This window comes from Bombus terrestris, chromosome 10, assembly GCF_910591885.1.
Source record: "Bombus terrestris chromosome 10, iyBomTerr1.2, whole genome shotgun sequence".
Taxonomy (NCBI): Eukaryota; Metazoa; Arthropoda; class Insecta; order Hymenoptera; family Apidae; genus Bombus; species Bombus terrestris.
In genome coordinates this window covers 19,390,364-19,404,573 of record NC_063278.1, presented here as the reverse complement: position 1 = coordinate 19,404,573, position 14,210 = coordinate 19,390,364, and the positions used below count along the sequence as shown (strand labels likewise).

At 33.4% G+C, this 14,210-nt stretch overlaps 1 protein-coding gene across 15 annotated transcripts in view; it reads right to left on the bottom strand.

The window, feature by feature from the left end:
- Positions 1-106: 106 nt before the first annotated feature.
- LOC100644530 (dual 3',5'-cyclic-AMP and -GMP phosphodiesterase 11) overlaps positions 107-14,210 on the bottom strand; it is a 146,746-nt gene continuing 132,642 nt past the window's right edge. For 13 of the 15 annotated variants that reach the window (XM_048409719.1, XM_003398546.4, XM_020865194.2 and 10 more), the window contains 13 exons: positions 13,615-13,987; positions 11,330-11,725; positions 8,387-8,635; positions 8,084-8,194; positions 7,894-7,991; positions 7,727-7,790; positions 7,398-7,633; positions 7,200-7,299; positions 6,798-7,052; positions 6,608-6,717; positions 6,118-6,523; positions 5,437-5,520; positions 107-4,014 (listed from right to left, as the gene is read on the bottom strand). In XM_048409719.1, the coding sequence (XP_048265676.1) occupies positions 3,841-4,014; positions 5,437-5,520; positions 6,118-6,523; positions 6,608-6,717; positions 6,798-7,052; positions 7,200-7,299; positions 7,398-7,633; positions 7,727-7,790; positions 7,894-7,991; positions 8,084-8,194; positions 8,387-8,635; positions 11,330-11,725; positions 13,615-13,987 (2,656 nt within the window). In that variant the 3' untranslated portion in view covers positions 107-3,840. The remainder of the gene's footprint in view (positions 4,015-5,436; positions 5,521-6,117; positions 6,524-6,607; positions 6,718-6,797; positions 7,053-7,199; positions 7,300-7,397; positions 7,634-7,726; positions 7,791-7,893; positions 7,992-8,083; positions 8,195-8,386; positions 8,636-11,329; positions 11,726-13,614; positions 13,988-14,210) is intronic. The other 2 variants (XR_002308130.2, XR_002308129.2) reach the window with 2 other exon arrangements.

Here is a 14,210-nt window from a genome sequence, read left to right as displayed (position 1 = left end):
ATCAGTCCGTTAAGGTGACGTTTTAAAGTACAATTAATCGTTCTATTCAAATGACGGATCAAGACTTTGTATTGTATTGCGCTTAAGAAGAATTAATACCAAAAGGTCCCAATTGCATATTTTATTTTTATATCTTTACTATTTAACATCAAATTTATAATTGATAATCCATATACGCCGTATATTATCTAGTTACATGACATCGAGAATGCTTCTGTCAGTTGAAATATGTAGAACAAGCGGAATATTGCAGATTGAAAAGATTAAAATGTAGAGATTGAAAACTAATGAGTATACATATACGTATAAATTTTAATATTTACATCTAGCACAATTGTACCTTTCATTTTACTTTTTATCTTCATTGTATAATTAGATCGTCATAATTTAGTAAAATCGTATATACATACATATATCTTCCTTTTGTCAAGAGAAAGGCAACAGGTGATGGACTTCGTATTTTTAGTTGGAGCGGGATATACGTAAATCGGGGCAATGAACTTTGCGGTGAACTTGTAGTTCGAAAATTTTTTATATTACTATCTAGATAATTCTTTTCTTTTTTTTTTTTAATGTAACAAGTTAGTTGCAGACAGCATATGGTAACAAACATTTTTTCGACAGTATACTGTCTAGATTATCTAGAGTATTAGATACGGTAAACCGTGCGAATGAACTGAATGAATTCGTGTATCAAGTTGAATAAAATATTTATATGGTTTCTTTATTTAACATAGGCACCTTCGCGAAACTCAATGACACATTAACATATTAAGAATACTGTAATTCCATGCAATACGAATATTTCCTTCGAAAGTTTAAAAGAAATAACGGAGAAAGAACGCTTTCTGATTGTCAAAATAACGAAAAGAAAAAAAAAGAAACGCAAGCGTGTAAATTATTGTCACGTATTAAAATTCACGTGTTAACGAACAAACTCAGAAGTAAATGTATCAATGATTTTTTAATAATAGACACACATGGTAGAATAAAGTAAATATTAATTGAAGAATCGACATAAATTTCAAGCGTGAAAATATCGCATCGATATTGCAGAGGTAAATTCTCGAAAATAATCTTCTATAGTCTATAAGTAGTTAATAGTCTATAAGACTAGGTTTAAACGTACATATACATATATGTATGTATGTATGTATTAATAGCAATATTTACTGATGTTACAGTGCATTCAATCTATAGGATATGATTTGAAAAACGGGAAAATAAAATGACTAAAGATAAGTTATAGATATATCACATAATTTAGTCTTGTTTTAATATATTAAATGTTCGGTATAATATATGACTCTCATACTATATGTTAAATCATAACGTAAACAACATACACGCTAAACAACTCCATTTTGACGTATCAATAATTTACACGAAAACTGTACATTATATCGCTTCTGTAGGCATAACATTCACTCGCACTGTAACAGACACGCGGAATAATTTTTATCACACTTCTTACACATTCCTACTCCAAGATTATGGAGTCGTTGAAATTGACAATTCATTAACGATTAGAAAAAAAAGAACATTCGAACGATGAAAGGAACATATATAAAATACGGACTACCAATATAAGTAACGATCACACGCGAACGAATCCTGAAGTGTTTTCGTCTTCGCAAAGCTACGCTTCTACCTTGAGGTTGGATATGTAACTCTGACAATATGCAACACTGCGAAATCGAGAGAGGCATCCCAAAAAATGAGTATCCTTCGGTGATACAAATAGATATTTAGTAAAAAAATTTACTAAAATATCATGCTTGCGACGTACCGCCTACTCAAACGTGTTTAAACTTCGCCTTTTAACGTCATTTATTTAGTTCCAAGCCTCGATGTATCGATGTATGTGTGCCAGTGTACAGTTCACTGATATAACACACAAGTCAGAATTTTTAACAACATTAATAAAATCGCAATGATATGTTCATTCTTTTGATCCGTAATTTATGATAATCGTTAATATGCCTTACGATATAACAAGAACTTGCCTATCCGAAATTATAGAGACACATATTATACAGACGTGGCGTTTCTTACAAATATTTCCTAAATCTTAATTGTTATACTCTGAAACGATAGCTTTGTGCGAAGAGGAAAACGATTACTCGAATCTAAACGATGTTACAAAACATCCAAGATAAGCAAGATAAGCAACGAGAAAATTAATTCCCGTTACATCTAATTACTAATCGTAATAATTAACACGCGCAACAATGTTTAAAATCGTTGCGGTATCGAGTAATAAAAATCACGATTGACCTTTACGTATAAACGTACACTTTGGTTTATGAATACATTATATAATTACACGAAAGACTCGATCTTGGTCGGACGAGTCCATAAATCGGAGACAAGTTCCCTGTAAACGCGATCTCAAGACAGAACTGTGTATTCTTTACCCGCATTTACGTAATTATCGTGGAATCATCTGTCTCGCTATAATTGAAGACCTGTAATTTTGTCAAAGAACGAGATTCATATACACGTATGCTTAGCATCTTATAAGCATTTTTCTACTCACTTTGTTACCTATGTATTTACAGTTTCATTTCTTATTTACTAAGAATTTAATAAGCCATACTGGTATAAAATTTGTATAACTATCAATGTTCCCTGTTAACAAAAATAAAAATAACGTCGTTTTCTTATCGCTTAAAATACTGCAAACGGACATATCTACAACATATTATAATTACACGTATAATGAGAAAAATAAAAGCAAATTTTAGACAAGCCACTCTTTGATCAAGCAATACATACTTTGATAATACGCATTTTAATTTCAATACGTATTCAAAATTCAATTTCGCGTTTTTATTCGTTCCATCTCGTTTCGCGAAAGGTTTTGTTTAGATTTTTTAATAAAACAATGTCATTGTCATTTTATGAGTTACTACGAACGAAAAAAGAAGGTAGAAAAGAAGCGTTTAATGAGCGAACAGTATTATTTTTTCTACTTCGATAGCACCGTTATTTCATCCTTCGCATGAAATTCTAGTGGATTACACAATTTTATATATTTCCGCTGAAAAATACATTGCCGTAATTCATCATCGATATTATATTTATACGTAAAAGCATAAAATATGTCACAAGCCACAGGTCTTCAATTCGCAATAGAATTCGCACACGAAGAGAAAAGAAGCTTTCTACGATCCTATTGGATTTCTCATATTCTATCGTTCTTCTTCTTCGTCCTCTCTGGACATCAAAGATCTGCCATAGTAAGTATACGTACAATACGATCAGGTACAAGAGTAGCATCTCGGGGTTGATCTGTTTTTAGAGAGGACGAAGCTTCTCGATCGTCTTAAACTAATCACCTTCAGCCTCCTTGATTTCTCTGATTTCATCGACCAACGTATAAAGCGTACACGATAATCTTGCTAGAAATAATTTTTATTCTTTTAACATACTCGAATGAACGTAGGACGAATTATTTGCATTAAATTTCGACTTGGAATCACATGCAAATAAATAAAACTGGCAAACGCTCAGCACATACGATTAACGATCCATCGAAACAAACGAAGATTTACATATGGCTTTGAAGAACTTTTTCTTTATACTTGTAATACTATGAACCATCGATACAAAGAACATGTCGCGATGATTAATAGAAATGAATAAATTAACTCACGATGTTTGTAATACCTAGTATCGAGACGAAGGTGTGAAGCTCTTCAAACGTATGACAGTGATCGTCATCTGCTGCTCCCTTTGACATCGTGTTCTGTTTATTCTTCGTTCTAAAAAGACAGGTAGAAACTATCCGTGTACATTTGTCTCCATTTCATGTTTCCGCGTCCATTGAAATAATGACTACTGGTCCGCCTGTTCCCTAGTTTCTTCGGTATCGGACACTGACAGCGTCCTATCGTGATTCGTGCAGTTGTCTGTTTTACACTTGGATTCCGCGATCTCGAGCCAATGTTGTTTATTCTTTCTAACACCTTCGACCAACGGTTCCAATTTATCCGATAATAAAGCGAATGCCTATTTAAAAAAAATCATTTTATATTTAAGGACGTTCGGTTTAACAATAGCAAGAAATATTTGTAACGTGTTGAAACAACAAGGATCCAAATACTAATCTATCGAAACTAACAGCGTGTAATTAATTCAGGCAAGATGAGATTATTACGAAAAGTAGAAAGCATTGCGATAAACTAACATAAAGGAAATAAATAGGAGACTATCGTATATTAATGAAACGAGACAATAAAGAAATCATAGAAAAGTGACAAGTCAATTTCGATTTTAGTGAAATTATTATATCATTTTGCGAATCATTATTAAGTAACGTTGTGTATTTACTATAATGGGTAATTATTAAATTCGTGAACCTTCTCCCCCATATTTAATGTAGTGAAATAACGTAACGTGAAAGCAACAAAACTGTATATAATATTGCAGATGGATATAATGCTAAAACATATTAGTTTACGATTTAGAAAGACAGTATAATTTTTTACAACATTCCTGATTTTATAAACGCTACATTGATGTTAATATACAGGGTGACCCACACGATTGATTCGAGTTATAACTTCCTTACCAATGAAGTTGCAGAAAAGTGTTAAAGAGAGAGACGAATGGAGAGATGAAAAGAGTACTACACATTCGTGGAACCATGCTTTTTTTTCTTTTAGAACTGCAATGGTGAATGCGCAATCAACAACTGTATTCTCTTTCTAAATGGAAATGTATATCCTTTCACATAGACAGAGTCCTCTTATTTGTTCTACGTAGAAAGCTATTGGCGTACAATGGTGAAAAAATTAGTTACCGAGATATTTTTTAAAAATGCCTTTATTGAAGAAGATGCTCAAATGCTTCTCCATTGCACTGTAAACATTTCGGACAACACTTTCCAATTGTTTCTATAATTGAGTTAAGGTGATCTCCAGTTATTGCTGCACATATTGCTGCAATATTATCCGTTGCGTTGCATCCGCCGCAGAATTTATGGGATTTGAAGCGATGAATCGCCATGAAGCGTTTGAGAATCTCCTTCGATAAAGATTTTTTTTTAAATATCACGATTATTAATAGTTTCTTTACAACTATACTTATTGAAGTATTGATTTTTTTTACATAGAATGACAAGAGTATCTAAGTGAAAAAATGTATGCATTTACATTTAAAAAAAATAACGTAATTGTTGATTACACATGTACCATTTAAGTTCTAAAAAAAACATGATCTTTCTCTCTTAATATATTTCTGCAACTGTGCCGGTAACGGAGTTATAACTTGACGCAATTGTCTGGATTACCCTATTACTATATTTCTTTTATTGGTGTATTAACTTAAATGATCGATAATGTGATTTAACGATAAGTTAAAAATTGTAACAAATATGATTGCTTTTTAGATGGTATTTTGCTATTGTCGATAGCGTAGAAAGCTAGTTACCTCGTAAATAGGGAGGCATATCGAATCGATGAAGCCAACTTGCATCATTGGCAGTTGGTCCTCCTTTTCCCGGTTCATAATGTCCTGCAATATCATATGAGTAACGGTGCTATTTTTTAATCATGAATAATTAACTATGTAATTGTAATATGTACAATATTGTAAGCAGAAATAACTTCTAACTGTTAGTAGTAATTATAATTAGAAAATCATTAGTTATAAAATAATGTATTATATCATGCTGGATTACAATAAAACAAAATATATTAAGTAGCAAATGGTTTATCTATAAAAATTCAATAATGACTTCTATCAAATATACCTTTAGTTGATACTACAGATTTTTATTAGTAAGAACAAGAATTTTTGCTTTACCATAACATGTTATTCTTACTGTTTTTGTATACAATTACTCAAAAATCAAAGAATTAATCGTTTCAATTTTAAATGTTACGTATCATTAGGTCTGATTTTCTAGTACTTTAATATTATATTATATTTAATAATGCGCGATAGAGAAATTCATTTCTCTACAAAAACTTCACTTAGAAAGATACATAATACATCTAATGCTGTTATTTTAATTACTGTCTTTTATAACTAGGTTAATGTCTACATTGTTTCCTGTTACTTATAACTACGTTATAATTAAATACTAAAGTTTAATTTAGCGATACATACAATAGGAGTGATATTGAGAGTCCGCCTTTCGATATCTCCTTGTTCAAAAAATTCGCTGCTAACTAATTCTGCCACTCTCTTTTCAACATCCCAAGGCTTAGTTATGGCTGCCAAATCACATACGGTCATCAACATCCCTCTTAAAAGTTCTCGCTGATCACTGTAAGCCCAATTGTAACTTCCACCTTGAGCTAAGGTAAGGAAAGCCCCTCTTCTTCGAAAGTAAACCGCTAGATCGGTAGAGAGGATTGCTTCTTCGAGAACTTTTACCACGCGAGAATATTCTTCGGGAGATAAATTTGATAAAATTTGATTTCCTTGACTACTTAATATCATAAGACACTGATCAAAATGATGATGTTCCATTGTTGATGTTGAGTAAAGCTGCGCCAATGGCGAAGATGCTCTGTTAGACAAAGATTTTCCCCCTTTGTATTACCTTAATTTTTTAAGCAAAGTTATGTTTTCTCCTCGGAACGTTTGTACTTACTTGATTTGGAAAGAATTATTCGTGCCCCGGTGGTCCAAATCGTGACACAAACAAGCAATAATTAACGCGAGACATTCAATTTCCCCAAAAATTTTCCACCATTGCGTGGCCTAAAAAATAATACAAATTTATCGTTCGTTTTTAACATAATTTCATTCAATTTAAACGTAATGACATTACGTTTACTCACAGTTAAAATGGCAAACATCATCTGCGCAACATTGAACGCGTGACGCCAATTGTGATATGTGACGTTTCGGTAATTCTTTTTTACACTAAGAAGCCAGCGACAAAGAACATCGTAGTCGATGTGAAAACGTTCTACGAAGTCAAGATCCAAAAACATCCGAAGACAAGCTGTTAGAGTTTGATCGTCTTCCATATGAATGTCATCGAATTTAAAATCGTGCAATTTAAAATACGCTGCAGAAGGCACTCTTAAACCCTAGAATTGGGAATCGGATTTATTTTGTGCTATATAAAGTACGTGGACGTCATTGAACAGTAATTTTCGAATTCTTTGGAGAAGAAATAAAAGAAGAGTCAAATACGTTTGATCCTTAATATACCCAACTTATAAAGCTAGACTTACTCTTAATCTTTGTGCATCTTCCAATGATGCGGAAGCATGGTAACTGAGCACTTCTAACGTGACACTCTGTTTCGCCATCGCTATTACAGCTTTCTCATACCTAAAGAAATGGTTAAACAAAATCAATCCTAGGGAATTCATTCGTTCCAATCGATTAATTATCAAACGATTTCAATAATTTATTTCTTGCATATTTACATGTGCGTATTGTGAATTCCCATGCCACAGAAAATAGCAAATGCCTCGACGAAGTTCTCGTCATTCTTCGTAAAGAGAAGATCGTCGAACTTGTTGATGAGTTGAATGACGCCGATAATCTGACCCGACGAGTTCTTGATGGGCATGCAGAGAATAGTACGATGTCTAAAACCAGAACCATCATCTACTGAAGGATCGAATCTTGGATCTTCGTAGGCGTTCGGTATATTCACGGTCTAAGGAAACGCAATAAAATATTTTCGGTCATAAATTGTGAAATCGGACAAAGTATTATGATAATACATTGCTCTGTTAACCAGTGCATTTACCTCGCCGGTAGTAGCGACATAACAAGTGATGCCGACATTTATAGGGAATCTGCCCTCGAATGGACTGCGTGAACAAAACCGAATACATATAAGGTTTCCGAGGAAATTGAATTATTGCTGGTAATTGAGTGAAGAGAAATGAGAACGTAATTACAAACTTCATTCACCTAGTGCGAGAATCTGAATCCTCGCCGGTGAGGTCGTTCGCCTCGAAATCAAACACTCGTGAGAAACTGCCCTTTGATGCCTTATGCACGAGAAGAACCTGTACAGAATATTGGATTTTACATTAAAAATGTTCTCTTCCCTGTATACGATACAAAGTACGTATGTACCCGAGAAGGAGAACGCGCTTACCTGTACTCGTTGACACTGTATCAAGGATTGCGTATGCGTTAGAATCCTTAAAACCATATGTTCTATCGTGCTCTGCTCTTCGAAAATCATCCTAGCCAAATCCAACAGAACCTACAGTAGCGAATAAAATACGCGTTTAAAATCACCAGCTTGTATCAAAGGCACAAAAGAAAATGGAAAGATCATAAACACGAGATTATGAATAATTTATGTATTATTCCTTATATTGTTTCATTATTTGTTACTCGTTACACGCGTGTAATTTCACCAGTTACAGAGTATTCCGTTTCTTCATCAACTGACCTGATTTCTTTTCACTTCTAATTGACTTTTTTCATACAGCTGCGCATTCCTTAATCCAATTCCACAGAATTGCAAGTATCCAGCGAAAATCTTTTCGTCTTGCGTAGTAAATTGACTTTCACCACCGAGTTTGTTGATAACTTGTGCAACTCCAATAACATCTCCGTTGCAATCCTTTATTGGCATACATAAAAGGGCTCTGGTTCTGTATCCCGTTAATGCATCAATTTCACGATTGAACCTCGCGTCCTAAGAAGATATCATATATATTAACATATAAGGAATAATTACAGGATACAATAAATAATGCTTTGGGTAGTTATTTGATTCGAGGAATAGCGCTAATTTTCAAACCCAGTCCTTGTGCAAACGTATATATACACAGCTCCACTCGAATTATTCGAACGACACACGTCTTTTATACATCTCTTTGCTTCTACTATAAAAGTTACGTAAGAGTGCTTTGCTATTGTTGACGCATACGATTCTTTATTGGAACAATGAACACTGTCTTCATTGTATCATTAGTTAGAAATTGTACGTGTCATAGATTTCAATTATTCGAGCAATGTACATCGACTATTGATATCGTTCGTACAATTGTGACCACTAACACATGTTTAGATGTATAGTAACTTATTGCATCGACACAATAATAAACTATAAACAGATTTGAAATTTTGGAACTACATTATATTAAAGAAGATAGAGGAACAAAATTAAGAAACCGTACAATAGCTTGTAAATATGTAAATATCAATAAAAACATTTGTTATTTACCTTGATACAGAGTCAAAATGTTAATATTTTGTACCGATCTAGCAGTTAAATTTTATTTTGCAATACACGTAAAATCGACGAACCAATTCTTTATAACAAATCTTCAATTCTTCATAGAGAAATAAATTATAACTGATAATACGTAGATTTGATGTCTAGGGACTAATAATTGCTGTCACTTATCGTTGGTAATGGTATACAAAGAAAGTACAATAGAACAACGATACATAAATAAAATAAGATCTTTTAAATATTGATATATAAGTACGAAACTCAAATGTAGTTCTTGATAGTTATTAGTTGCGCGGCAATTAAAACTAAAATAAGTTAAGTATTTAATTAAACTTAGATACTTCAGAAATACGACGTCTTAAAACGTTATGAGTAATTGATTATTAAAGAATTTAATGGAAACGTCGATAGTTTGAAGTTGGAGAACTGTAACGAAATAAGATTTCAAGAACTTTAATAATGTGCTTTGGCTGTTACCAGTTTTCATTGGAATAAGAAATAGAACTACGTAACTTCAGAAAGGTAATAAAATGAAATAAAATTCACAATTGGAAATAAACGAAATGTAATTTTAACGAACATTATTATTCTGTGGTATTTTATGTTATTTAATATTTAAAAAAAAAGATTAATTTGTAATATTTACACATATTGCGTTACTTGATTTACATATAATCTTTGACCCTTCTATTTCAATTATTTTTGAGGTATTGGTAATATTACACTAATTAATTATAGATTAATTATGATAGTATACTTCTTACGCTCATGGTACGCGAAATATAAGACGAAAGAATATTCGATAAGCGTACAATACTTAAAAAAAAAATAGAAACATTTTAAATTTTCAAGACTAAAGTCTTTACAACGAATGCTCTCTGTGAATTCTAATTAGTTTTCAATTTTCACTAGTTTGACATTTCATGTATTAATATTGTAATGATACTGATCTAAAATATTCAATGTATTAACGTGTTCCGTATAATTTTCGTCTTTTTCATTCAAATTACTGCGTCACGATTATATTACGGAGCATAGATTTATTACACTAAATAATCTAAATTGATTTTTTTCTATCCTCGAGTTTACAATTTGTCCAGATATGGATATTCGGTGAATTTGTTTAGCGATTAAGTAATCTAAATAGGATTTGAAATCGACACATTTCAAGGTGTTAAAAATGAAAATGTCGAATAAAACTTTTGCACGGTTCTAAAACATACAAAACTGAAACAATTAATGTCTCTGCTCTCCTTATCTTAGAAAGCAAGAATGTTACTAATCGTAAATATGTTTGCCGTAGTTATTAATATGTTTCGCATCGTCTATCGAAAATACAAAAAAAAAAGGTGAGAAATTAAAAACTGGACAAACATTACGTGGCGGACTAAAAATTTTGACACTAAAGTAGAACCCGAGCGTTTATCGTATGTTTGCATTTGGATTTACAAACACAGAGTTTTGGATTTGCCAAAATATTACGAACGCTTCGTTATACAATAAAACCGTATTACGCCACAACTGATGAAAATATTGGAGATACGTCAGACGTAACGCACAATTTAGTCGGCTACCAACGCAACTTTAACCTGCGCAAAATTTATTGGCGTTTGCTCAGTTTTCCTACATTGTACCTAAAAAAGCAAAGATTAGGTAATCCATCCTTAAATAACAATTAGAAACACAGTTTCACTTAAATTATTCTCTGATAATATATTTCTTCCAGAACATCGATATTTAATAAAATACGTCCTCTCTTTGTTTCTTTTCTACGTAGTTAACAGACAAATAAAATTATAGTGTATAAATCAAAATAGATAATATATAAATAAAACTATGGATCATGTTATTGTTAACTGTATACAGTTAAAAATGTGAGAGAGATCCAGAAAAATGTTCTAGACGATACTTGTAGAATTTTAGTATAAGGCACAGGAAGGCTGTGACTAAATTTTCAAATGGAATCTTGTAATCCCTTATCATTGTCTTTTATTTCTGTAAATAGTAAATTTTTTCGTTTCTCCGATTGTGAAATACTTTCGAAATCACATATATAGTCAGTCTAATATATATTACGTTATCTAATACCTATTTAATATCGTCATACAATCTTGTACTGGTTTTTGCAAAGTAAATAGTAAATCCCCTTGCCTTGTAAGCGTCTGGTATGTTAACAGGTTCTCCGCTTTCGGCGACGTAACCGACAATTCCCGTGCCCCACGGAATTTTGATCTCGTCCTTTTTCTCCATTTCGAGCAGCGTCGATCTCGAACATACGTCAAACAACTTGGACACTAGGCATCTGCTTCTCGAGTATCCTGTTCCACGTTGCTCGGAGCTCCCGTTTCCCGTTCTCCCTGAATTTGCATTATCAGTCGAATGGTTCGACGAGGAATCGTAATTTTGCGAAGAAGGCATGCAACCACCGCCTCTTTCGCCTTGAACAAGGAACAGAGAACCACGATCGGCATGTAGCAAGGTGCTGACATTCTGCAAGATCTTGTGACACAGCGATCTCACGTCCAACTCGTTACAGATATCCTTTACCTACGAGCAAATTCGTTGTCATAGAATATTGTTCGATGGAAGCCAAGCATCGAGGAAAATCACGCCGAAACACCATTTTCTCTGCAACGATACTGTTGTACCCAACGTACTGTTGTGTACAAGTTTTTCAAAGCAAATAGAATTCTGTCCCTTCTATTAGTTACGCCTTGATAGTCTTGTATCAAAAGCGTCAATTAATTCCTACTACTGGAAAACTCAATTACCAAACTTTCTAACGTTGCTCAGTAAGTAAATTGCAGGTTTTAGAAGAAGCTGTCGATGAATCGAAGATAAAGAAAAACATCGTTGAAGTGCCGTGTAATTACGTCTGTACACTATACCGTTCGTTTAAAAGTATCCAACCAGTTGATTATTTCTAACAGTACGAAACTCAGGCAACAGGAGTGAGAATTACAGACGAAAAGGTTTGCGATCAATTTACTCTTTACCGCTATCGTTGCGTAGATAGGGTAGAGTATTTGATGAAAAGGATTTTAAAGACCAACATGAAAAATTAACGTTTGTGCGTGTGTAAATTTTATAAATTGCTTTGGCAATTACTTGTAAATGCTCCGTGACTGATATTTAATGCATCGACAAATCGTACATTTAATTAAAAAATATACTCCCCTGGCAAGTCTTTTAACAAATAATTAAATTTGTTATCTTATTATTTTGTTATAATCGTTAATTTGCTGTTATTAAAAAGCAAACATTTCAGTGTTTACTAGAAATCAGACAATTCAACCGGATACACAAAAGAAAGTTTATTTAAGAATATTTAAGCATATATTGCATTTATTCTAAAAAATATATGTAACTTCACTAAGCTTTCTCATATCGTCAATAATATAAACAATCGATAAGCAAACTTGTAGTATCGAGTCACGAAGAAAAATGTAGTTCTTGCAAATGAGTCAAAATCACAGCTTTAAAGCGGCAAAAGGTAGACGTAGAAAATTTCATTAAACAATGATTTCGAATGATGTATCACATAGTGCACATGTACCTAAAAGCGAAGATCTTTTGTAAGAGACAAAAAATCTAGTTTTGAAGCACCTACTTTTAAATTCTATACTACGTTTGGTACATTTTTTCATGTCTCTCTTTCCTATAAAAATGTTTAATACAAAAGTGCAAATTTTTAATTGCCGAATTTTAGCACATTACTACTTCTTTGATACCTTATCCAATCTTCTAATTATTTCCAGACACAGCTGCACTGATATATTTTTACAAAGAACAAAACACACGATCGATGCAACAAACAATATACTTCCATTTCGCAAATATATCGACGATTTCTAATTCCTTAAAAAGGTCTGCACCTCTGTTAAAGACATATTCATCACGTAATGCACCGTTCGAAACCATTTTACTTTTTATCTTCTACTGTTTCAAGATCATAGCTTCGCTCACTTCTGTGGATTATTCTACATACAACATTTTTATACTCCAATTTACCGTTAACACGTATCTTCGGCGATACTGTGAAAAAAGAAAAAATTAAATCCTATCGGGATTTTGATTTATAATACAGAAGAATGTTATCAACGAATCATTTGGTCTAATTTTACTTGCACTGTACGTTGCTTTAATTGGTTGAAATAAAAGAGTTATACTGCGTACGTATAAGATACATATATCTGAAGCTTAATAACGTTTCAATAATTTTCCGTACGACAGCAATTAATGATTAAGGGAGCAGAATCTTTCAATTCGAAAAGCTAAAAATTGTATAACTGTAAAACGTTACGTTATACATATATAAAATTGGAACTGTTTAGAAGCTGAAAGGTTGTCAGTGTTCCGCGAGGAAAAGGTGTTTCAGACCATTAAACGAAGACGAGTAAGAAGAGAAAATCAACGAAAGCAATTGGAGCACGTACCAATTCAAAGATGAGATCCTTCTCATCGAGATGCCTCAATTCGTGTCTGGACCGTCTCTGAGGTCTGCCCGCGTTTCCCGAGCTAACCTGCTGACCTCCTGGTTGGCCCGAATCCCCGGGCGAAACACTCAGAAAAGTGGGCGTCCCGTCGATCGTATTCACGATCGGCTTTAGCAAACCACCGCGTTCGAACTCGTGAGCTGAGATTTTTCGAACAGGCGTTGTGGCACCTGATCCGCCAGAACCACCCCGGCCGGAAGATGACGTGCCACCTGCATGGGTGGGACTGGATAGCTCCATGCAGCTGCTCGACGACGATGTTGGCGTCGCGTGCGAGACCAGCCACATATCTACCGTTTGTCTCGTCACTTTCCTGTCGAACGATCCACGTTACAATCTTAAACGAACAGTTCTTACAGAAAATACACTGTAAGTGCCAAGAAACGAGTTTTTCAGGAGCAGATGATATCTTGTACGTTAATGTAGACCAAATTCGTGAAAAAGACAAGTGTATCTGTATAACCTGTGTGTGCTATTTATTAGTTGTAGAGAAAACTCAATGTTCAATTTATTTAGATAGATGAGAAAAGACAAGG